This window comes from Marmota flaviventris, chromosome 12, assembly GCF_047511675.1.
Source record: "Marmota flaviventris isolate mMarFla1 chromosome 12, mMarFla1.hap1, whole genome shotgun sequence".
Taxonomy (NCBI): Eukaryota; Metazoa; Chordata; class Mammalia; order Rodentia; family Sciuridae; genus Marmota; species Marmota flaviventris.
The window spans coordinates 46,795,111-46,822,076 of NC_092509.1; the positions used below are offsets into that span (position 1 = coordinate 46,795,111).

At 36.1% G+C, this 26,966-nt stretch overlaps 1 protein-coding gene across 4 annotated transcripts in view; it reads left to right on the forward strand.

Annotated features, from left to right (window-relative positions):
- The window catches only part of Mpp7 (MAGUK p55 scaffold protein 7), a 227,482-nt gene that overhangs the window by 146,699 nt on the left and 53,817 nt on the right, over nt 1-26,966 (forward strand). For all 4 annotated transcript variants that reach the window (XM_071599942.1, XM_071599943.1, XM_071599941.1 and 1 more), the window contains 6 exons: nt 9,469-9,600; nt 19,984-20,065; nt 20,555-20,640; nt 23,892-23,966; nt 24,165-24,361; nt 24,855-24,919. In XM_071599942.1, coding sequence (XP_071456043.1) covers nt 9,469-9,600; nt 19,984-20,065; nt 20,555-20,640; nt 23,892-23,966; nt 24,165-24,361; nt 24,855-24,919 — 637 coding nt within the window. The remainder of the gene's footprint in view (nt 1-9,468; nt 9,601-19,983; nt 20,066-20,554; nt 20,641-23,891; nt 23,967-24,164; nt 24,362-24,854; nt 24,920-26,966) is intronic.

The following is a 26,966-nucleotide window of genomic DNA, read 5'->3' on the forward strand; positions in this document are numbered from 1 at the left end:
AGGCTGGCTTTGAACTATTGATCCTCCTGCCTCACCCTCCCAAGCTGCTGGTATTATAGGTGTGTGCCACTGCACCTGGCTATATAACAGAATTTTATGGAATGTTGAATAAAAATATATTTTTTATCATATCAGTAAATTGTTGTACATTCATATTTAAAAATTTGGGTGGTTATTGCTAGCTTGTTCTTTTTTGGAAGTGGGTACTAGGGATTGAACTCGGGGGAACGCAACCACTGAGCCACATACCCAGCCCCATTTTGTATTTTATTTAGAAACAGGGTCTCACTGAGTTGCTAAGAACCTCATACTAGAGGTTCCAAACATAGAAGTTAACTAGTGAGATCAAAATAAAGACACATAAACTCAATTTACCTTTTTCTTGCCCAGCTCAGAGACGGCCCTTCCTGGCTCCTGCCTAGATCCACCTGGCGGTATCGAGGTTTACACAAGAGACCAGCAGGAAAGAGAGGAAGAAGCACGCCAGAGAGTGGGCTTTTATTGGGGAACAAAAAATTCAGGGGAAAATTCCATCCAGTGAAGGTCGAGGGAGACAGCATTCCAAAGTCAGGGTCAGTGATTGGTTTCCAGGTCAATGGTCAGCCACACCCCCACACAGACAAGCCCTCGCACCTGGAAAGGGTGGGGAAAGCTCTGACTCAGCTGGTCTGAGCGCCTCACACCCAGTCAGGGAGGTATCTCAGTCATGTGAGAGAACCGCTTCCCACAACCTCGCCTATGCTAACCATGTGATTTTCTAATGTAATCCTCAGATATTTTTTAAAAATCCACTCTGATGCAAGAGTTGTGGTATTATCATTTTATGCATTGTGTTTAGGTTTTACAGTTTGGTTCTGACACTTTTGCAAAAGATATTGTAGTCAGGAGTGGTGCTGGGCCAATCTGTGCAAGACCCCATCTCTTAAAAGAATTAGAAAAGAGGGGTTGGGGTGGTGGCTCAGAGGTAGAGTTTTTGTGTGGCATGTGTGAGGCGCTGGGTTCAATTCTCAGTACTTCATATAAATAAATAAATGTCCATTGACAACTAAAAATTATTTTAAAAAAGAATTAGAAAAGAAATAAAAAATATTTTCATGGTTTTCTTGAGTGATGCAATGCTTATAAGTAGCATAGAAAACATTAATACAGTCCCTTAGTACTAGGACCATCTGGGAAGAAAACTTTTTGATAGTTCTTTCAGATTCTTTTGTTGTCATTAATCTGATTTTCAACCTCTTCTAGAGTTGTTTTAATTTTTCCTAGAAAACTTAATATTCTTTTTATAGATTTTCAGATTTATTAGTGGTACTCAACATTTTTTCCTACTTGATTCATATCTGAAGTTCTATCTCATTTCCCAATACTACCAATGTACATATTTTCTTTTATCTTTTTTTTTTTTTACTGTGCATAGCAAAAACTGTTTGCCTAATCTCTCAAAATAACTGACTATTTAATATCAATTCTGTTTCTCAGTTTTTTCTTCTTTTACCTTCCTTTGATTTCTATTGGTTTGTCTTCCCCTCCAGCTTCTTCAGCTGAGTACTTGGCCTGTTTATTCACACTGTTGAATTATAGAAGCATATATAAATTTTACATGTTATATATGGCATATAAAAGTATTATATAAATTAAATATATATGTAACATATAAGCATTACATATGCTATATTAAAAGCATAAATGTTAGATAAAAACATAAAATCATAAAAGCTGAGTTTGATTTTTGAATTTGATAAGTTTCCATGTTTATTGTTTATGTCCCCTTGGTATTGATGTTAATTTCTCAATAGTCTCTAGCAAATATTGATAAGTTTACTATCCTGACTTGTTTAAATTTTCTGGATTTGTTTGGGTTTTCTTCTTGATGTTTTAACTATATGTTAACTTCTAGTGTGATCAGTATTAATCACAGTATTCAACCTGTTTTATGTAAAATTTGTCAAAGATATTTTTTGTTTGATCTTTCTTTGTAAATGTAACTATATGAAAGTAATCTTTACATAAACATGGTCCTATACAAGTTTATACACAAAGTTGAATATAACTCTCTTTTGAGTATTAGGAACACTGAAGCTCAAAAATTTGCATTCAGAAACTAACTAAACTGGACATTTAACATGTTTGTGTGTGTTGTGTGTTTCAGGGGTATTCTGTGTTCTGTATTCAACAAAGAATGCAAGTCTGTTTTTCTTATGGCTGCACCAGAGACATGATCTTGTTTGTTTATAGCACGTAGCTTGGAACATAGGGGATTCCCAGTAAATTGAAATCAATGGAAATTGTTAAACATTTGGAATTTTTATTCCATTATAATCTTTTACATCTCCTATATCTTCATATAAGATAATTCAGCATATTCATATACCTATTAAGGTTTTCATTCATGTTCTTTAATTCATAATAATATAAAGTCATGATCCTATTCATTTCACTTTTTCATAATCCCTTGCTTTGAAGGGTTGCCAACACTTGTCTCATATAGCCTGTTGCTCTTAAGCCTTTAACCGAGAAAATGATTTGCCATTCCATAAAAATAGTCTCAGCTGAGAAGATTTTTAAAGATGATACCAACATAAATTATCAATTAACATATCCAAAAATAAATTATTTTTATAAGTCAAAAGTATCTACAAAGTCCTATTGTTTCGATCTTAAAGTCTAGGAAAAACAATAAGATATAAAAGAAATGACAGATGGGGAGAAAAGGAAAAGTTAATAAGTAGCCAGATGCTTCCTGCATTAATGGAGCAATTTTGGTCTATACAGAAATTTTGTTTCTAGGAAAATCATTGTCACTCACTAACAATTAGGAACCACTTTTAGCCATCAAATTGCTGCAGTAAAGGCAAATTAACTGGTATGAGTCATCATCCAGGGGCTCATTTGGATAAAATAGTGAAGTGACACTATCTTGAAAACATGGTATTATAATTTAGGAAGTCAGGGAGAATTTGGTAGGATAAAATAAAAATTTTTTTTGTAATTTTTTAGCTTTTGAAAGCATTCACTTACCAGAAATTACTCATTGCTAGAGCATGCAGGATGGATGAGGCTTCATTAAAGCATGCTAAAGAAAAAAGTTAAGCTTCCTTCTGGAGGGATAAATCAATGTTCCTCATCCTTATGAGCTGGATACTCAATTCTGTGAACCTGACAGATACTTAGAACTTAGAGTTGACTCCAGGGGGTCTGAGGCACTGAAAGCTTGTGAGCCAGATGAGTTACAAGGCCTAGTGTTCAATTTCCTGCAGATCCTTCTGAGCAACAGGTAAACCCATCAGTTGTGATTGGTGGTTATGGCATATGGAAACACAATTTTCATTTAAATATTGCCTTTTGAAAGGAAAATCTATATATTGAAAAATAAAATCATCATAGTTAAAACAGGAAAATGGAATACAAAATGACTTTTAGTTGTCCACAGTAAAAATGTTGCTAAACAACAGTATTTGTAAAGCAGAGCTATTACAAATAATAAACTTGAAGTCCATAAAGTTATTCTGGAATCCAGATATCTCCTTAATTTTGGCTAGTGAGAAAAGATGTGTATAACTGGTACTCTTAATATTGCATATACTATTGCAACAATGACAATTGCTTTACCTACAAATGTTTTCATTAGCTATTTGTATTGTTCTTACTACATGCCAGGTAAAAGATATTTTTGCTGGGTATAGAATCCTAGGTTAACAATATTTTTCAAGTATTTTGAGATAATAAGATATTACTCTATTGTCTTGTGGCTCATATTATTTATGATGAGAAGTATGCTTTCCTTTTTTATAATCATTCTTTCATATGTTATATACCACGACCACCACCTTCCCACCTTTGGGCGGTTTTAATAATTTTCTCACTGTTTAAGCAATTTGATCTTATGTTTCTTGTGCTTTGGTACTTTGATCTTGACTATGTGGGGTTTTTTTTTCCAATATCAAATTTGGACTATTTTCTGCCATATTTCTTGAAATATTTTTCATCACTCTACCTTTCTTTGAACATGCCAATTACTATAGTAAGTCACTCATAGTTGTCCCACAGCTTGCTAATATTCCTTTCATCATTTTAAAACATTTCTTCTCTTTTGTGTTTCTTTTTGGATATATTGTATTAATTTGCCTATTAGTTTACTTTTTCAGTATCTAACTTACGGTAATCTCATTTAGTGTACTTTTTCTATTTCATACATTACATTTTTCATCTCTAGAAGTTTGCTTTGAATCTTTATTTTAACCATATTTCATATCTCCTATTTCAGTCTCACAGGTATTTGAACATTTATAATATAACTCTAATAACAACTTAATTTCCCTATCTACTGTCTATTTACCTGTGTAATTTCGGGGTTTAGTTTTATCTAGTTCTGATACCTGTGTAATTTTGGGGCTTGCTTCTATTGCTTTATTTTTTTTCCTTCATTATAAGTAATATTTTCTGCTTTCTTTGGATATCTGGCAACTTTTGATTGAATTTCAATCATTGTGGGTTTTCTCTCATGAAGCTGGGTAATTTTGTGTTTCTGTAAATAAAAATCTCAAGAATTTTTCTGTTAAATAGTGAAGTTATTTGGAAACATTTTGATCCTTCAGAGGCTTATGTTTAAGCTTTGCTAGATGACACCATAGCAACACTTAATCTTGGGCCTATTTTTAACTGTTGAAGTCTATGTGACAACTCAATGTGTTGTGTTTTTCCTTCTCTCAGGTGAGAAGAACTACTCCTGCTTCAGGGATCGTTCCTTGTAGTTCAGAATGTATTACTCTGTTTACTATTGCTATAATAAAATACTTAAAGCTGCATACTTATTTTAAAAAATAGGGTTAGTTAGTTTACAGTTTTGGAAGGTGAAAATCCAAGATCGGGCAGTTCCATTGTTTGGGCCTCTAGTAAAGGACTCCTTGGGCTGCATTACAACAAGTAGATAAACAAGAAGGGAACAGGTCATGTGTAGAAGAGGCCAGGTGCCCAGGGTGGTCTTGAATTTAACAATCCAGTCTCTCAAGAGCTAACTTCTCTTTCGAGAGTAATATGTTCCCATAATGATACCCGCTTTGACCTAATTCCCTCCCAGTAGGCACTAACTCTTAAAGGTTCTACTACCACTTAATAGTGCTTTGGGAGGTAGACCTCTAGTACATGAGCCTTTGGGGTACAAACCACATATCCAAACTATAGCAGAAGAGTTTTTCAACCTTGGCACTGTTTTGACATTTTTGGCTGGATAATTGTTTTTGGGGTAAGAGGGTTGTTCTTTGTGCTGATATTTAGGAGCATCCCTTGCCTCTGTGCACTAGATGGCAGTAGCAACCCCAAAATTGTGACAATCAAAAATGCCTCCAAACATTGCCAAATGTTCCCTGGAGAGTGAAATCACTTTCCCTTAAGAATCATGTATCTAATTCTTTCTGATAGTATTTATTAAATTAACACACAATTTTACATATTTATGGGCTACAGTGAGATACAATGATCAAATGGATAATTAGCATGTCCATCACCTTAAACATTATCATTTCTTTTGTGTTGGTAATATTGAAAATTCTCTTTTTCAGTTATTTTGAAATACACAGAACTTTATTGTCGATTGCATTCACCCTGATGCATTATAGAACATTAAAACTTAATCCTCCTAACTATATTTTTGTAATTTTTAGTAATCACTGTCCTGCCCACTGCTTCTATGAAGTCAGCTTTTCTAGTTTCCACATATTGAAAACATGAAATGTTGGTCTTTCTGTGCCTTGCTTATTTAACACATAATGTCCTCCTCACCTGTTGCTCCAAATGACAAAATTTCATTCATTTTTGTAGTACATGAGCCTACATTTCATTATGTATAGATACCACTTATTCAGTGGTGGACACGTAGATTGATTCTATACCTTGATTATTGTTAATATTGCTATAATAAACAGTACATACATATATGAAGTAGTATTTCATTGTCGTTTTGATTTTCTTTGCCTGTTGATTAGTGAAATTGAGCATTTTTTCTATTTCTGTCAGCCATTTGCATGTCTTCTTTTGAGAAATGTCTAGTCATATCATTTGCCCATTTTTAAGTCAATAATTTTTTACTGTGTAGTTGTTTGAGAATCTTATATATATGAATATTAATCAGACCATCTGGTAGTTTTTGCATATGCATGCTATGGATTAGGGCCTGGCTATCCTTTATATCTCAGGAATTCTGTGTCTATGCCGCTCTCTCTTCCCCCATAGTCTTCCCTGAGAACTTCAGCTTCTTGACTTCCTTGGATTCATTTCTACCTCTGTTTTTACAACTTAGACCACTGTCAGAATTCTATATGGGTTCTTTCTTCTCTGATATTTTTCTGTTTCTCAGTAGTCACTGTCCTTCATTGTTTAATGTCCAGTGTTTTTTGAAAGAAAACTATTGTCTCCTTTTCCTTTTGTTTAAAAGGCGTTTTCCAGGTGGGTACTTGTAATCTCATCTTGGCCCTCATCAGTGTTCTTGAAAGATACTTTTGCTGGATATAAAATGTGGGGCTGGATTTTATTTTTTCAAAGCATTTTCAAAGTATTTCAGCTGTTTTCTAGTTTCCATTGTTTCTGCTGGTCAAACTTTCTTTCCTTAATACTTTTTCCTTATTTTGGCATTCAGCTGTTTCATTATAATATTTCTGTGCATGGATTTCTTTTTATTTTTCCTGCTTTTTAGAAAAATCCTTGGTTTTCTGAATCTCAGGATGTCTCATTAGTTCTCGGAAATTTGTAGCCATTATTTCTAAAAATTTCATCATCTTGATACTTTTCATTTTTTCCCATTGAAGCAAACTCTTACTGGACACAAAAGCATTAATTGAGCTCATTAAAATTAGGATTCTTTATTGATTGAAAAATGCCATTGGGAAAGTGAAAGCAAGCTACCAAGTGAGAAACTATGTTTATAGCATGTGTAATTGACAAACATTCTAATCCAGCATATTGTAAAGAACTCTTGCAAATCAATAAGAAAAAGAGAGATACAATGGAAAAATGGAAAAGGGCCTTGAAGGGGCATCTCACACAAGAATATATATATACATGCTTAATCAATGTAGAAGAATTTTGCCTTTTGTCTCATCAGTTATTCGAAAATTTCAACCAGAGGAGATGGTACACACTCAGAATGACTCAAATTTAAATTAATAATGTAGAGTGTTGGGGGATGAAAATAATGTAAAATGTTGGGGAAGAAAGTAGATTCATCTATGCTGTTAATGGGAGTATAATTGAAAAATCGTGTCTACTAATGTTGGCTATACTTATAACCAGTGGCCTAGGCATTTCCATTCTTAAATATACTTAGCCAAAATTATATATCTATACATCAAAAGACATTAACTATTTACAGGAATATCATTTGTAATAGTCAAGAACTGAAGCAAACTATATGTCCTTCAAAAATGTAATGGCTAAAGAACTGAAATAAGTATTTGGGATACAATTTATATGAAAAATGAAAACTGCCACCAGTAACAGCTTGAATAAATCTTACTTAATATTAGTGAAAAACTGAATCCACTCTTATAATCCTAATTTTCAAATAGAGTCACCCTTTGGGGGATAGAGAGGCAGGATGAATAGTAAAACACTTAAACGGGAGCTTCTAGGGTTCAGTTTCTTTTGGGGCATATTATTTTTTAAATTCATCCTTCAGTGCATTTACAAGCTTTACTTTCTGTGTTATGTTGGTACTCCATATCTGTGAGTTCTACATCTGAGATTCGACCAACCACAAACCAAAACTATTTGAAAGAAAACATTGCATCTGTACTATACATATATAGACCTTGGTTTTTCTTGTCATTTTCCCCTAAACAATACAGTGTAACAACCATTTACATGGCTTTTACACTATATCAGGTACTATAAGTAATCTAGAACTGACCTAAAGTGTATGGGAGGCTAGGCGTAGGTTATATGTAAATACCACACCATTTTATGTAAGGGACTTGAGCATCTGAGGATTTAGGTATCTGAGGGGAGTCTTAACATCAATCTCCTGTGAATACTGAGGGATGACTGCATATGTTAAGAGTCACTAAAAATGACTAATTGAAAAAGACACCATTTTTACTACCTTAGGGCTTGGTTCAATAGATAGCCAATATTAAATATATAACCATAAAATACCTATGTGATTACAAGTTGTGAACATTTATGAAGGCAAAGAATAAGGTGATGAAGTGAAGAAATGGAGGGAACTGCCATTTAATATTTATACTGAATATCTGGGCCATGCCTCTATGAGAAAAAAATTACTTGAGTGAAAAAAAAAATGGTGTAAGATAAGGTTGGAGAGATAACGAGACTGTTAGAAGATGTCAAAGAGTTTGATCTTCCAAGATCTGTGGGCTTAGAAGGGATAAATTTCAAAATAATCAGTCTTGCTACTGTTTGAAGTATGGATATGAAAATGGATGAAGTTCAATGCAGCTGGACCATTTAGAGGCTATTGCAGTACTCCAAGCCCAAAATGATAGCGTCAGTCATCTAGACTGGGGGTCGCCAATGTTTTAGATAAGAAATTATCTTTTCTAACTACTGAATTTTGCCATTATACCATGAAAGCAACCATAAATATATAAATAAGCACAACTATGTTCTAATAAAACTTTATTCACAAAAATAAGCAGTGTTGTACGAATCTCCGATCTACAGAGAAGGAAATAAAGTTGAGATATATTTGAGGAGTGGATTTAATAGGGTATAAGATGGGATATTGCGAGTATAAGTGAGAGGGGAGATTTCAAGGATGATTGGCAGACTTCCAACTTGAATAAATTATGGTCAGTTATGCTGTTGATTAGATTAAGAGACAAGTTAATTGAAAGTCTAAAACCCACACTTCTAAAATAGTAGTGACATGCAAGGTTTCAGTGCTTTTTTCCCCCCATCTTTGGTCTATAAACACAACATATCCATGCACTATGGAGTTTTGTTCCCATACTTATCATAACTAAAAATACTTTTTATTATTCTATACACACTTGTTACACAAAACATGAGAAAACAAAAGAATCACATTGATAGTTCTGTGTTTTCTTCCAACAGGACGACAAATATTAAGAAGAAAAAATATGTAGTTTTCTCAGATTCCTTCTGGCTCACTGACTATGTATCTATAGCCTCATTTTCTCCCTTCACACACCCTCTCCACCTTTGCTTCCAAGTTGCCTTCTTTGTAAGGATAAACCAGCAATAGCTGAGCTAGAGGAAGGTGTGTGCTCATTCTTGTCTGCATTAATGACCCTGGAGATAGAGGTGCAGCTAGGTCGTGCTGCCAGCTGCATCTCTGCAGGTTCTGCTTACCATCCTGTTTATAAAAGACCCCTTTCAAGAAGTTGATTTGCTACCACCAGGCCAAAATCATAACACTATTTCTGTTTTCTTTACAGTTTGAAGTGTTTGTCCTTTTGTGTTTGATTAATTATTTTTACCAACTTTTGAATTCTACAGGCTTTACTCTCTGTACATGATACTGTGGCTCAGAAGAATTACGATCCTGTACTGCCTCCTATGCCTGATGATATTGACGATGAGGAAGACTCTGTAAAAATAATTCGTCTAGTGAAGAATAGAGAACCACTGGTGAGTTTGGCCTAAGTTGTGCAGTGCACTTTTATATTTCTTTACTTTAAAAAGTTGGGGATGCTATCTTCCAACTCATCCTCAATTTGATTGCATGTTTCAGGCTAAGTAACTATTTAAAAACAAAAAAATTAGCTTCTAATATAATACCTCCATATAGAAAAACATCCCTTCAACTTAAATGAAGAAATTTTAAAAGTATTTGATGGGTTTTCCTTTTTAAAAAAGTATTAAGATTTTATTTATTTATTTTTTTTTTGAGTCTTTTTAAAATTTATTTATTTTTTTTTAATTTTTTATTGTTGGCTGTTCAAAACATTACATAATTCTTGATATATCATATTTCACACTTTGATTCAAGTGGGTTATGAGCTCCCATTTTTACCCCATATACAGATTGCAGAATCACATCAGTTACACATCCATTGATTTACATATTGCCATACTAGTGTCTGTTGTGTTCTGCTGCCTTTCCTATCCTCTACTATCCCCCCTCCCCTCCCCTCCCCTCGCCTCTTCTCTCTCTGCACCCTCTACTGACATTCATTTGTCCCCCTTGTATTATTTTTCCCTTTCCCCTCACTTCCTCTTGTATGTACTTTTGTCTAACTCTGAGGGTCTCCTTCCATTTCCATGCAATTTTCCTTCTCTCTCCCTTTCCCTCCCACCTCTCATCCCTGTTTAATGTTAGTCTTCTTCTCATGCTCTTCGACCCTACTCTGTTCTTAGTTACTCTCCTTATATCAAAGAAGACATTTGGCATTTGTTTTTTAGGGATTGGCTAGCTTCATTTAGCATAATCTGCTCTAATGCCATCCATTTCCCTGCAAATTCTATGATTTTGTCATTTTTTAATGCAGAGTAATACTCCATTGTGTATAAATGCCACATTTTTTTTATCCATTCATCTATTGAAGGGCATCTAGGTTGGTTCCACAGTCTTGCTATTGTGAATTGTGCTGCTATGAACATCGATGTAGCAGTGTCCCTGTAGCATGCTCTTTTTAGGTCTTTAGGGAATAGACCGAGAAGGGGAATAGCTGGGTCAAATGGTGGCTCCATTCCCAGCTTTCCAAGAAATCTCCATACTGTTTTCCAAATTGGCTGCACCAATTTGCAGTCCCACCAGCAATGTACAAGTGTACCCTTTTCCCCACATCCTCGCCAGCACTTGTTGTTGTTTGACTTCATAATGGCTGCCAATCTAACTGGAGTGAGATGGTATCTTAGGGTGGTTTTGATTTGCATTTCTCTGACTGCTAGAGATGGTGAGCATTTTTTCATGTACTTGTTGATTGATTGTATGTCCTCCTCTGAGAAGTGTCTGTTCAGGTCCTTGGCCCATTTGTTGATTGGGTTGTTTGTTCTCTTATTGTCTAATTTTTTGAGTTCTTTGTATACTCTGGATATTAGGGCTCTATCTGAAGTGTGAGGAGTAAAAATTTGTTCCCAGGATGTAGGCTCTCTATTTACCTCTCTTATTGTTTCTTTTGCTGAGAAAAAACTTTTTAGTTTTAGTAAGTCCCATTTGTTGATTCTAGTTATTAACTTTTGTGCTATGGGTGTCCTATTGAGGAATTTGGAGCCCAACCCCACAGTATGTAGATCGTAGCCAACTTTTTCTTCTATCAGACGGCGTGTCTCTGATTTGATATCAAGCTCCTTGATCCATTTTGAATTAACTTTTGTGCATGGCGAGAGAAAGGGATTCAGTTTCATTTTGTTGCATATGGATTTCCAGTTTTCCCAGCACCATTTGTTGAAGATGCTATCCTTCCTCCTTTGCATGCTTTTAGCCCCTTTATCAAATATAAGGTAGTTGTAGTTTTGTGGATTGGTTTCTGTGTCCTCTATTCTGTACCATTGGTCCACCCGCCTGTTTTGGTACCAGTACCATGCTGTTTTTGTTACTATTGCTCTGTAGTATAGTTTGAAGTCTGGTATCGCTATACCGCCTGATTCACACTTCCTGCTTAGAATTGTTTTTGCTATTCTGGGTCTTTTATTTTTCCATATGAATTTCATGATTGCTTTCTCTATTTCTACAAGAAATGCCGTTGGGATTTTGATTGGCATTGCATTGAACCTATAGAGAACTTTTGGTAATATCACCATTTTGATGATGTTAGTTCTGCCTATCCATATCCAGGGTATATTTTTCCATCTTCTAAGATCTTCTTCTATTTCTCTCTTTAGGGTTCTGTAGTTTTCATTGTATAAGTCTTTCACCTCTTTTGTTAGGTTGATTCCCAAGTATTTTATTTTTTTTGAAGATATTGTGAATGGAGTGGTTGTCCTCATTTCCATTTCAGAGGATTTGTCGCTGATATACAGGAATGCCTTTGATTTATGCGTGTTGATTTTATATCCTGCCACTTTGCTGAATTCATTTATTAGCTCTAATAGTTTCTTTGTAGAGCCTTTTGGGTCTGCTAGGAATAGAATCATATCATCTGCAAATAGTGATAATTTAAGTTCTTCTTTTCCTATTTTTATGCCTTTAATTTCTTTCGTCTGTCTAATTGCTCTGGCCAGTGTTTCGAGAACTATGTTGAACAGAAGTGGAGAGAGAGGGCATCCCTGTCTTGTTCCAGATTTTAGAGGGAATGCCTTCAGTTTTTCTCCATTCAGAATGATGCTAGCCTGAGGCTTAGCATAGATTGCTTTTACAATATTGAGGTATGTTCCTGTTATCCCTAGTTTTTCTAGAGTTTTGAACATAAAGGGATGCTGTACTTTGTCGAATGCTTTTTCCGCATCTATCGAGATGATCATATGGTTCTTATTTTTAAGTCTATTGATGTGGTGAATAACATTTATTGATTTCCGTATATTGAACCAGCCTTGCATCCCAGGGATGAATCCTACTTGATCATGGTGCACAATTTTTTTGATATGTTTTTGTATCCGATTCGCCAGAATTTTATTGAGGATTTTTGCATCTAGGTTCATTAGAGATATTGGTCTGTAGTTTTCTTTCTTTGAAGTGTCTTTGTCTGGTTTAGGTATCAGGGTGATGTTGGCCTCGTAGAATGAATTTGGAAGTTCTCCCTCTTTTTCTATTTCCTGAAGTAGCTTGAAAAGTATTGGTATTAGTTCCTCTTTAAAGGTTTTGTAAAACTCTGCTGTATACCCATCCGGTCCTGGGCTTTTCTTAGTTGGTAGTCTTTTGATGGTTTCTTCTATTTCCTCAATTGATATTGGTCTGTTTAGGTTGTCTATATCCTCCTGACTCAATCTGGGCAGATCATATGACTTAAGAAATTTATCTATGCCTTCACTATCTTCTAATTTATTGGAGTATAAGGATTCAAAATAATTTTTGATTATCTTCTGTATATCTGAAGTGTCTGTTGTGATATTGCCTTTTTCATCCCGTATGCTAGTAATTTGAGTTCTCTCTTTTCTTCTCTTCACTAGCATGGCTAAGGGTCTGTCGATTTTGTTAATTTTTTCAAAGAACCAACTTTTAGTTTTGTCAATTTTTTCAATTGTTTCTTTTGTTTTGATTTCATTAATTTCAGCTCTGATTTTAATTATTTCTTGCCTTCTACTTCTTTTGCTGTTGTTTTGCTCTTCTTTTTATAGGATTTTGAGATGAAGTATGAGATCATTTATTTGTTGGTTTTTTCTTTTTTTAAGGAATGAACTCCAAGCAATGAATTTTCCTCTTAGAACTGCTTTCAATGTGTCCCATAGATTCCGATATGTTGTGTCTGTGTTTTCATTAATCTCTAAGAATTTTTTAATTTCCTCCTTGATGTCTTCTATAACCCATTGATCATTCAGTAACCTATTGTTCATTCTCCAAGTGATGTATTCTTTTTCCTTCCTTCTTTTATCGTTGATTTTCAGTTCCATTCCATTATGATCAGATAGGATGCATGGTATTATCTCTACTCCTTTATATTGTGTAAGAGTTTCCCTGTGACATAATATATGATCTATTTTTGAGAAGGATCCATGTGCTGCTGAGAAAAAAGTGTAACTGCTTGATGTTGGGTGGTATATTCTATATATGTCAATTAAGTCTAGGTTATAATTGTGTTATTGAGTTCTATAGTTTCCTTATTCAACTTTTGTTTGGAAGATCTGTCCAGTGGCGAGAGAGGTGTGTTGAAGTCTCCCATGACTATTGTATGGTGGTCTATTAGACTCTTGAACTTGAGAAGAGTTTGTTTGATGAACATAGCTGCACCATTGTTTGGGGCATATATATTTATGATTGTTATGTCTTGTTGGTGTATGGTTCCCTTAAGCAGTATGTAGTGTCCCTCTTTATCCCTTTTGATTAACTTTGGCTTGAAATCTATTTTATTTGATATGAGTATGGACACTCCTGCTTGTTTCAGAAGTCCATATGAGTGATATGATTTTTCCCAACCTTTCACTTTCAGCCTATGTATGTCTTTTCCTATCAAATGCGTCTCCTGTAGGCAGCATATTGTTGGGTCTTGTTTTGTGATCCATTCTACTAGCCTGTGTCTCTTGATTGGTGAGTTTAAGCCATTAACATTTAGGGTTATTATTGAGATATGGGTTGTTCTTCCAGCCATATTTGTTTATTTATGTTACTAAACATGGTTTGTTTTCCTCTTTGATTATTTTTCCCCCCTTTACTGTCCTACCTCCCACTGTTGGTTTTCATTGTTATTTTCCATTTCCTCTTCCTGTAATGTTTTGCCAAGGATGTTTTGAAGAGATGGTTTTCTAGCTGCAAATTCTTTTAACTTTTGTTTATCGTGGAAGGTTTTAATTTCATCTTCCATCCTGAAGCTTAATTTCGCTGGAAACACAATTCTTGGTTGGAACCCATTTTCTTTCAGTGTTTGAAATATGTTATTGCAGGATCTTCTAGCTTTCAGAGTCTGTGTTGAAAGATCAGCTGTTATCCTGATTGGCTTACCCCTAAATGTGATCTGCTTCCTTTCTCTTGTAGCTTTTAAAATTCTCTCCTTATTCTGTATGTTGGGCATCTTCATTATAATGTGTCTAGGTGTGGGTCTCTTATGATTTTGCACATTCGGCGTCCTGTAGGCTTCTAGGATTTGGGATTCTGTCTCATTCTTCAAGTCTGGGAAGTTTTCTCGTATTATTTCATTGAATAGATTGCTCATTCCTTTGGTTTGAAACTCTGTCCCTTCCTGTATCCCAATGACTCTTAAATTTGGTCTCTTGATGTTATCCCATATTTCTTGGATGTTCTGCTCATGGTTTCTTAACAGTCTTGCTGAGCTGTCTATGTTCTTTTCAAGTTGAAATACTTTATCTTCATTGTCTGATGTTCTGTCTTCTAAGTGTTCTACTCTGCTGGTAGTATTCTCAATTGAGTTTTTAAGTTGGCTTATTGCTTCCTGCATTTCTAGGATTTCTGTTTGTTTGTTTTTTATAACCTCGATTTCCCTGTATAGTTGATCTTTTGCTTCTTGGATTTGTTTATGTAATTCATTGTTGAAGTGATCTTTCATTGTCTGATTTTGCTGTCTGATGTCTTCCTTGAGACTCCAGATCATCTGAAGCATGTATATCCTGAATTCTTTATCTGATATTCCATCTGCTGCAGCTATTACCTCTTCTAACGTTGAGTTGACCTGCATTGCTTGTGGTCCTTTCTTTCCTTGTCTCTTCATACTGTTCGCGTTCCTTTCTACTTGGTGAAATTGTTGTGCTATTGAATTTTCCCCCTATATATTTATATTGGTCTTGTATAGTTGCAAAGTCTCCCTCGCAGGCGCGGGCGGCGGCTCTGCCCCTCCTCCAATTGGGGCAATGTGCCTACCACGCCGGCCGGCTGCTGGGCCTGCTCTGCTGGTCGGTAGCAGGTCCGCCTACCTTGCAGGCGCGGGCGGCGGCTGTGTCCCTCTGCGGGCCACTAGGCTTGTTCTGTCGGTGGTCGCAGTTCTGCCTACTTTGCAGGCGCAGGCAGTAGCACTGCCTCTCTGCAGGCCTCTGGGGCTGTTCTGCCAGTGGGTCGCAGGTCCGCCTACCTTGCAGGCGCGGGGGGGCGGGCGGGCGGGCGGCTCTACCCTTCCTCAGGCCACTGGGCCTGTTCTGTCTGTCGGTTGCAGGTCTGGCCTGTTCTGATGGTGGTCACAGTTCCGTCTACCTTGCAGGCGCGGGGGGAGGGAGCGGCTTTGCCTCTCAGCAGGCAGCTTCTCCTCTTCTGCCGGTGGGTCGCAGGCCCGCCTACCTTGCAGGAGTGATTGGAAGCTCTGTCCCGCCGCGGGCCACTGGGCCTTTTCTGTTGGTGGTCACAGTTCCGCCTACCTGGCAGGCGCGGGGTGTGGGGGGCGGCTCTGCCCCTCAGCAGGCCGCTGGGCCTGCTCTGTGGGTGGTCACAGATCTGTCTACCTTGCCGGCGCAGGGGGAGTGGCGGCTCTGCCTCTCAGCAGGCCGCTGCTCCTCTTCTGCTGGTGGGTCGTAGGCCCGCCTACCTTGCAGGAGTGATTGGAAGCTCTGTCCCTCCGCGGGCCACTGGGCCTCTTCTGTTGGTGGTCACAGTTCCGCCTACCTGGCAGGCACGTGGGGTGGGGGGCGGCTCTGCCCCTCAGCAGGCCGCTGGGCCTGCTCTGTGGGTGGTCACAGTTCTGTCTACCTTGCCGGCGCAGGGGGAGGGGGCGGCTCTGCCTTTCAGCAGGCCGCTGCTCCTCTTCTGCCGGTGGGTCGCAGGCCCGTCTACCTTGCAGGAGTGATTGGAAGCTCTGTCCCTCCGCGGGCCACTGGGCCTTTTCTGTCGGTGGTCACAGTTCCGCCTACCTGGCAGGCGCGGGGGGTGGGGGGCGGCTCTGCCCCTCAGCAGGCCGCTGCTCCTCTTCTGCTGGTGGGTCGCAGGCCCGCCTACCTTGCAGGAGTGATTGGAAGCTCTTAAGATTTTAAATGTCATTTTCAAATGAGAATATGAAATCAAGTGAGGACAATTACTTGTCTTGAATTTTTTCTTGTCAAATTTATAACTAGCATATCAACTTTAGTTTGACAATTATTGTGAAAATAAAAGACTACTGGGTGAACAAAATTTTGTTTTTTCTTTCTTTTTTTTTTTTTTTTCTGATACAGGGGATTGAACTCAGGGGCATTTTACCACTGAGCCATACCCTCAGACCATTTTATTTGTTATTTTGAGTCAAGGGTCTTCCTAAGTTGCTTAGGGTCTCCCTAAGTTGCTGAGGCTGGCTTCATACTTCTGGTCCTCCTGCTTCAGTCTCCTGAGCTGCTGGGATCACAGGCATGTGTCACAGTGCCCAGTTAAAATTTTAAATTTTTAAAAATGTACTAACCAAAAAATTTAAAAGTATTTATTTTCAATATTAATTGTCAAATGATATCTGTCAGTTTAGGGAGAGATGGTTATTAGAAGAGACACAAGACTGCATAGTTCACAGCAACAATAAAATTCCCTAGCAGGTTAAGAGTCAAAGGCATCTTCAGAGAAGGAATTCTAGTAATATAAATCAGAAATGGGTGTCCTCGCACAATAGTCTACAAAGCACTGAATAATCTAGTTCTCTGCTTCCATTTGACGTCGCTATTCCTGCTTCTCCCCTTTTTCTTCAGCCATACTCCTTGCTGTTCCTTATACACTTCATTCACAGGTCCCCCTAAGCACCTTTGAACCAGCCATTTTTTCTCTCTCCTTTGGCTAACACCCTCACCTCTTCCTAGTCTTTATTTACTCACTTCAGTGAGGCTGTGTCCTTACAGATTCCCCTCTACCTACCCTGGTATCCGGATCTTTCTTACTCTGCTCCTTCTCCTACTTCTACAGTGCCTACTACCTTCTAATATAATATATAATATACCAAGTATTTCATGGCTTGTATTTTCTCTGTGTCCCTTTTGTTTTGTTCACCAACATATTGCAAGTCCTTAGAACACTGGTACATAGTTCTCAGTTGACATTTGTTTACTTCATTGAATCACTTCATTGACTAAATCAGAGGGACCAGCATTAAACACACACACAAAAAAATGTGATGGCTCTATACTGAAAAATAGCACACTTCATAGTATGAAGAGAGAGTTGTTTTGGTTATGTAGTTGTATTTTTACAAAACATCTCCAAATGTGTGACTAATAACATATTATCTCTCACAGTTTTGAGATAGGCTCAGATGAGACGTTCTCAGTTGAGGTCCCTCGGATGTACTGTCTGATGGTGGCTGAAGTTGAAGTCATCTGAGGGCTTCTTCATTCACATGATTGATTCCTGAGCTGGGAGCAGAAAAATGGGGGATTGGTCCAGTATCTTTTTCTCTAAGTGGCATCTCTATTTGACCAACTTTGGCTTTCTCACTGCATGGTGGTAGTTATGATTTCTTAAAAGGCAGCTGAATTACCTTGAGCAAGTATTTCAAGCCCAGGTGACAGCTTCAAATCTTATCATTTCCTTAGAAACCTCAAAACCATGTTCCACATTTGAGATGGGAATGTCACATGCACACACAAGAGGGGAAGGAATTGATCATGTCTACCTTAAAGACAAGCTACCATAAGGCTTGTGAACTCATGAACTTGCAGACAAAATGAACTGTCAGCAAAGTTTATGGAAATATTTAGGATAAGCAACAAATGAATGATAATAATATCTGGTCAGATTGCCAAAGAGTCCTGTTCACTTCATACTTGTTATTTTTTTTTTTTTTTAAATTTTTTATTGTTGGCTGTTCAAAACATTACATAGTTCTTGATATATCATATTTCACAATTTGATTCAAGTGGGTTATGAGCTCCCATTTTTACCCCTATATAGATTGCAGAATCACATCAGTTACACATCCATTGATTTACATATTGCCATACTAGTGTCTGTTGTATTCATACTTGTTATTTTATGTTAGATAAATTATGACCATTTGGAATTTGATTTTTCATCAATAAAATTTAAAGTTAGATTACCAGGCTCTTCTGCAGTTTAGCCTACTATGGTGGGAATCTTAAGACACATTCTCAAGGAATGAAAGTTGATGTAATTAAAGTAATTAGTTGTATCACCAGTCATTATGGCCAAGAGTTAGCTATTTAAATAAAAGCAGAAAATACAAGTAATTGGTGGGTCTAATTTTATGACAATGGAGAGATGCAGATTCAAGTATTTGGCCTTGTCTGCATATATAGATGGTTAAAAAAAAAGGCACATCGTATTGCTTAAGTTTTGATTTTTATTGTTAGGTATGTATGTATTTGATAGTTGTAGTATATAAAGTATACTTATTACAAATGGATTAGTACTGTTTACATATCTGTTTAATGAAATGCATGTGCTTATTCAACACACTCAGGAAGAATTCTGCCACCACTTCAGGTCTACCTTTTCATTGATGCAGCCAGTTTCTTGGGAGGAAGCTGATGCAAAAGCTTTCAAAGTAACCATTTGCATGTGATATTCTTACAAAGCAACATTCTGTTAATTTGTCTCTTTTTGGGATTTTCTTAACATTATAGTGGAATGTTTGTTTGTTTATACTAGGTACAATCTGAATTCATTAAAACAGAGCTGTCATCCGGTGTGGTGGTGCACGTCTCTAATCTCAGACTCAGGAGGCTGAGGCAGGAGGATCACAAGTTCAAAGCCAGCCTCAGAAACTTAGCAAGGCCCTAAGTAACTTAGTGAGATCCTGTCTCTAAACAAAAAAATACAAAGGGCTGGGGATGAGGTTCAGTGGTGAAGTGCCCTTTGCGCCAATCCCTTGAGGCAGGAAGGGGAAGAGAAGATATCCATTCATTTACCTTAGCAATAGCAATAACTAATTACCAGCTTTGTTGGTTTGGTTTGGTTTGGTTTTCTATTTCTTGAACATTATCATGAAGCTTCTTTACTATTGCAGCTTAGTGTAACAGAAAGATCATTAAACTCAAAGTCTGATAACCTGGGCCTTCCTCCCCTCCTTTCCAGTGCTGGGGATCCATACCGAGGCCTTGCCCCTAAGCTCAGCAAATGCTCTCCCACTGAGTATACACTCAAATGACCGTTTAATTCATTGCATGTCCTTTTGCCTGTTGGACATAATCATCAGTATTCCACCTTCGTCAAGGATTATTATAAGTATAAAATGAAATGAGAAAGTGCTTTAAAAAAGTAAAAATAACATTCAAATGCAAGGTATTAAATAAAAAAGTTTTTTATTTCTATAGTTTAAAGAGATTAATTTTTTTTTAAATCTTAAAATTGTGCTGAAATGCTTAGGTGCTATTTAGATAGAATTTCTTTACCTTGTAAGGAGTGTTTGTGGGACAGATGGCAAGATGTCTCTTCTTCTTGCCTCATTCCTTTAATTGTTCTTTTGTAGTTGTTTTCACTTTTTCCAGATGAATGTCCTTATTTCTGTCTCTCCCTTCCTACCACCCAGTGCACATTTACCCACTTTTTTTTTTTTTTTTTTGAAGGGAGCTACCATTAAGAAGGATGAGCAGACCGGGGCAATTGTTGTGGCTAGAATCATGAGAGGAGGAGCTGCAGATAGGAGTGGTGAGAGTCTAAATGTTCACTGAATATAGACAGGTGACATTGTATTTTATGACATCCCCAGTATATAACTTAAAAGATGACAGTCTTTTAACATAATATGGGAACCTCCATAAATAAATGATGAATTTAACTCTGTGGTCTGTAGTGTGCACAGGCTTTCAAAGTTATTTTAAGACCTGTTGCAATATTTCTGATTTGCAAAATACCATTAAGAGCATGCAGCTTTTTAAATAAATAAATATTATTTTATGAGATGTCAATAATGTTTGTTTCTAGACAAAGACCAAGATACTGTTATCATTTTTACCAGCATTATTATGCTATATTCTTTGACTCATTGCCATAGAGGCACAGAATCTGAAACTTGAGAAGTTATCTCCTTTCCAATTCTTTAAATATGCTAAAGGAGCTAATGATGATTTGATTATGGAAACAATTGAAAATTTCAGTTTCTTTTGTGGGTTACATTGCCTATTTTGTCTTTGTCAGGTCTTATTCATGTTGGTGATGAACTTAGGGAAGTGAATGGAATACCAGTGGAGGATAAACGGCCTGAGGAGATAATACAGATTCTGGTAAGCTGTAAATTTAATTTAAAATAACAATGAAAATCAAATCAACTCACTAAATTTCAGGTTTTTCAGACATTGTTTGAAATATACAGGATTTGGATTTACTAATCCAAGTCCCTGTGTATCTTTGAAAAATATTTTAATTACTTTGTACCTCGGTGTTTTCATTTGCAAAATGAGAATGAGAAGAGGTAAGTATCTCACATGTTTTAAGGGTTAAATTAGGTAATGTATATAAAGAGTTTAGAGAAAGGACATGGTCTCTCCCAAAGTGGGTATAATCAGTCAATGAGTGGTATCTACACTGGTAGAGGGGATGCATCCTCATTGTCCTCCTCTTGAGACAGCCATCCTGTAGGCTGTGAATTCTAGTATGTAAGTCATAAGTCCTGAAACTGATTTAGAAGTCTTTTGAAATCCAAAACTTGAAGGCAATTGTTTTAGGCCTGCACGCTGTTAATTCTTATGTTTGAGGAAACTCCATAAAAGAAATGATAAATATTAAGGAGATATACTTAACTTGATTTGAACATTACACAATACATACATGTATTGAAATATTACATGGTACCTCATAAACATGTACAACCTTTATATTTTTATAGATCAGTTGAGAAAATGAATTTAAATTTTAAAAGGAGAGAATTTTATAGGAGCACATAGAAATAATGACAGAGTACATGACAAGACCTCAAAGGGAGATTGTTGTTTCAACCAGGAAAATTCTAGAGACATGTGCCTCATCCATCAGTTCCCCCTCTCATCCATGTGCTTGCACATTGAGTTTAATCTGGAGCTGAGCCTTACCATCACCTTCATCATGCAGGGGCAGAAAATGAAAGCATTTTTAAATCAGAAAAAAAATAAGGATAATCTCTACTTTACACTACATAGAAAAATAAATTCCCAATACGTTGAGTATTTAAGTGCCAAGCATCACAGAAATTATACAATAAAATACATGTAATTTTTGTAATTGTAAGGTACAGGAAGACTTTTTAACCTTGATTCAAATAGAAAAATAACAGCTATTTCTACTAAACTCAAAATTTTCTGTACAAAAAAAAAGACACCATATTATAAACAAGAGGCAAGTGAGATTATAGGGAAATATTTGCAATATATATTATAAAAAGATCGCATTTTTAACATGTATTGAAACCATAAAAATCATTAAGAAAATATTATAAAAATCAGGGATATTTATATGTACAATTTACAAAAAAAGATATTTTTGAAAAACACTGGATTTCATTGGACTTAAAAGCTTGCTAATGCACAGAGTTGGCCAGAGTATGGAGAAATAGCTATTTATGTGCTTCTAGGGATGGGGTAAATTAATAGGGTTTTTGAGATGGCCCTTTAAAACCACCAAAATTTTAAATGTGCATATCCTTTATTTAGAGATTCAACTGTTAGAAATTAATCCTCCAGAAATAACTTGGCAAATGTATAAAAAATTGTTTTAAATATTGGAAACTTCAAAGAAGATTGCAATCATTTAGATGATGATTTACTGGGAAATAATCACAATGGCTGATAGACCTATGTGACTTAAAAATAATAGTACTAATAATAACTGCTAACAGTAACTGATCCCTTAATAAATGACACTGTTCTGAGGGATTTCCCTCCATTTTGGAAAATACACATAAGGTGAGAGTGGTGGCAAATGCCTATAATCCAGCCAACAGGGAGACTGGGGCAGGAGGATCACATGTTTGAGGCCAGCCTCAGCAGCTTAGTGAGGCTCTAAGAAATTTAGTGAGACCCTGTCTCAGAAAATGAAAATGGCTGAGAATATGGCTCCGTAGTTAAGTGCCCCTGGGTTCAATTCCTGGCACCAAAATAAATAAATAAATAAATAAAATATACACATAAAAACTGGAAAAGTGTGGGTGGATTATAAAGAAGATCTTGCTTTCTCTTTACTTGTGTAATTCAGTATTAGACTGAGTTCTTAGTAAGATTTGTTAATTATTTTTGTGAAATATAAAAACAGTAATGCCATTTTAAAATAAATCACTCCTTTATAAATTGTGTTACTAACTGTGTTGGGCTGAAACTGACACCACTATAGCTTGTTAGAGCTGACTCTGTGACATTTTCCAACCCAACTTTTAGAAACTGCCAGTAAGTTGAAATTGGCTAAGGTGGGAGCATTTATACCCTGGAAACTGGCTGACAGCACCATCAGCCCCGCCCCATTTCAGAGTCTTGGTTTACCAGCGCATCACTGATAGTTGCTTGGAGATGTCTTCCTCCTCTCTTCTCTCCCTCTTTGCCTCCTTTCCTCTCTGCCTGTCTTGTTTTCTTTTCTTTTCTCTTTTTTTTTAAAGAGAGAGAGAGAATTTTTTAATATTTATTTTTTAGTTTTCGGCGGACACAACATCTTTATTTGTATGTGGTACTGAGGATCGAACTCAGGCCGCACACATGCCAGGCAAGCACGCTACCGCTTGAGCCAAATCCCCAGCCCCTGTCTTGTTTTCTTATTCCTTTCTTCCCTCTTTTTCTCCCCTCTTCATCTCTTTTAAATATATGCCAGGTATTTAGTGCTTTTATGGAGCTTTAAATTAAGCAGGAGTAACAGATATTATGAAATAATTGCATAAATAATTATGGCTGTGATCAGTGCTCAAAAGAGAGAGGCAAACAGAATATGAGAGTGTGTTTGAAGAGGGGCCTATCCTCGTCTGAGTCAAGGAAGATTGGTGATGCCTGTTTTGATTAAACTTAGAATAGACACACTCTCTCTTTTCATCTCTTAATGAATCTATTGTATTTGGTAATTTACAAACCAGAACACAATATATTTGAATGTTCCTTATTTTTTCTGATGGTCACCGCTGCTAAATGAATCATGTGTCTATAACCGTAGTACTGACAGTAGAAGTATTTTGTCTCAAAACACATAGATGCCAGTATGTAAAATGTAATAGCCTGAACTTTGCACATTATATTTTGCGTTTCTATTTTGAAGTAGCTTGACATGGATGATAATATTGAGGGATAACTTAGAAGTACACAGAAAGTAAAAGTGGATTTGGTGGTTAATGTTTTTTAACTTACTTGACAAACTTTAGAGCTTTCTCATATTACCGGAATTTCTACAAAAATAGTTTCCTCAGTTTGGTCTAAGAGCAGTAATCCCAAGCTTGTAAATTTTTAGATGCATTTAGCTTTCTACCTATTTTATCTTATTTTTCCTTGGCAAGAGTTTTCTTATGACTCTTTCTTTCACCCAATATCAGGGTCAGTCTCAGGGAGCAATTACATTTAAGATTATACCCAGCATCAAAGAAGAGACACCCTCCAAAGAAGGCAAGGTAATCGTTTCTTAAAAATATTTTTGCATGTGGGAAGTAATTTTTTTTCTTTTAATACATATCTACTTTTTCACCACAAGTTTATTTTCATATTCTAGTCGTTTGGATCATTATTTCTTAAATATACATTGCAAGAATGTAGGCCATTTCACATTTATTTTTTTATATTTATTCTTCTTCAATGAAACTTTCCTCCAGATGTTTATCAAAGCCCTTTTTGACTACGATCCTAATGAGGATAAGGCAATTCCATGTAAGGAAGCTGGGCTTTCTTTCAAAAAGGGAGATATTCTTCAGATTATGAGCCAAGATGATGCAACGTGGTGGCAAGCAAGGCATGAAGGTGATGCCAACCCCAGAGCTGGCTTGATTCCCTCAAAGCATTTCCAGGAAAGGTGAGCTCCTGGCATGGAATGGTGGCCTTTCTTCAACTGACCTTTTGTTCTCTGAAAAATTTCATTCCATCATAGTTGTGATAAAATAAGCTCTAAAACCCTGCCTTAGAATTCATTATCCCTTGGGTTTGGATTTCTGTTTTGTCTAAGTAAGTATGAATAATGACCAAAAATAATATGACAGTACCAGGTCATCTTAAGTTTTTGTTACAAAGCAAATGGAAAACAGCGCATTAATATCTGATAGTGTTGTGGTGAAAGGTAGAGAAAAATAGTTGTTTCAGGATCAGGGCAAATAATTAGAAAAATTTTAAAGTAGAAGGTTTGTTTTATAACTGGAGAAAATTGCATCATGTTTTTCCCCACCTAACTTGTAAGGTTGGGTTTTCTTTTCTTTCTTTTTTTCTTTTAAGGATTTTTAATATTTTGCTACTACATTAACCTCAGACATATGCTGAAAATTGATAGGCATATTGACCTTTTATTCCTCCAGGAGATTGGCTCTGAGACGACCAGAAATACTAGTTCAGCCCCTGAAAGTTTCCAACAGGAAATCATGTAAGTTTGTTAATAAGAATGCAGAGTAACTAAATCCTGCTGTTTATTTTTGACTATTAAAGCAGGTGCTCATGGAAGAAAACAGAATCATATTATCTTGCAATAGCTTTTGGATTATCATTTTTCAGGAACCAAAGACGTAAGAAATTCACAGTAGGAATATTAATGTGAATCTTGGGAAGAAAAGTGTGGTTGGAGATGTTTATAATAAACCCATGACTCACTCTTTAAGAAAATAACTCAAAACTACTGCTCTCTTTGATATCCAAAGTTAACTATTTTTGTAAATGTAACCTAGACTACAACTATTCTTTCTCCAAATTCAGGAGATTTGGGTAGGATATTTCCAGATAAAGATTAGTGCAAAAATCCCACCATTTTCTTGGGCACAAAAGCATTTGTGCCTAAGAATAATTATGGATCATAATTCCTTTCTTATCCACAGATTATATCCACAAATTATAAATCATTAAAACTCTGACCTTTGTTTCATATGATTGGATTTTATCACCAGACTAGATTCCAAGAAAATGAGAGTAAGGAAAAGAATGATGTACAGCTTCTGAAAAACACTGTTTGTTTGTTTTTCTTTCATCTTACCCTTCTCTCAGCTTTTCTTTACTTCCCACATCATGTCCTCTCGAATCTCCAGTTCATAAATTTCAGTTTAATCTCCCTAAATATTTCATGGTTCTGGTTTTCTTTTAATAGTTAAAAAAAGGTCCCTTGTTTTAAGCATAGAAATTGTACATTAAAAAGTGAAATGCCCTGGAATTTTACACCAACATCTGTTTTTAGTATTGTTGCATTTTTCACATCTCCTGTTTTTTCTGTCAGTTTGTAGATTCTTAGAGCCCAGGAATCACATAGTAAGGGAGCCAGACTACAGTTGAGTATAAATCCCATAGCAAGCAAATACTTTAAGTAGAATACTGATTCAAAAGCCTGCTTGTTCTTGCTACATTTTTTCAGTGCAGAAGGAAAAAAATTGTCATAATACGTGTGGCATCCTAAGACATCAGATTCCTTAAAATTTAATGGTGCGTTATTTCTAAGCATGGCGACTTTTCATTAGCAACTCCCTGCTGAAAGGAACGTTGAGACATTCACCTGACTGGCTCTTTCAGGGAGCATTAAATCAGAGTTGTACCCACATTTAATGGATAAACATGCATCACTGAAAAAATGAGGGAAATATGACTACTTAAAGCCGAATGCAGACTCAAGTTTGTTTGAATCATAAGACAACTTAGAAATTTATGATTTATTATAATTTTGAATTTTTGTTTATTTAAATTTTAAATCAATTATATTTCCTTGCAAAACTATATACACAAAGGTGATTGGCTTTTCAGTAGCTCTCCCACACTGAATTTGGTATAGATGTGTGTGAATTTGAATGTGAGAAGAGTGTGTGTATATGCGTGTATGTAGACAGCATTAATTGTAATAAAAGGTTTTTCATCTATTGATTTGCACAGTTTTTTTGATGTTAACTCTTCAGTGTTTAGATCTGAGAAGTATTCTTTTTTTTTTTTTGGCTTTTTTTTTTTCTTTTGGCTTCTTGAATGCCATTTAGAAATGTTTCTTGATCTTCTGTTTTCTTACTTCCCCCACTTCTCTCTTTTTTTTTAAAGTAAAAGATGTATTCACTAAAAGATTCACTAAAAGATGTATTATTTGTTCTCATATCTAGGTGTTATTTATTTTTAAGTAAAGCTAGCCAAGGATTATCCAAATAAATCTTCAGGCTATGGTAAATATGGCCTTGACTAGACACAGTATGTTTATGTGAAAATTATAGAAGGCTAGTGTCTTTATTCTGAAAGAAATGAAATTCTGTTTGATCTTTGAATATTGTTTTATAAACTTAAAGTCTGTTCATAAGTCATTGTGTTGGTTCTGAACATTCTTAGTGGAATTTAAAAGCATTTTAACCTGTGGATTTGGTAGTGATTCTTTAAATATAGCTGTATCATTTAAAGGTCATCTGACTCACTGCTTCTTAGAGTCAACATTTGGTACTTAGATTTTTGGAATAGGAAGT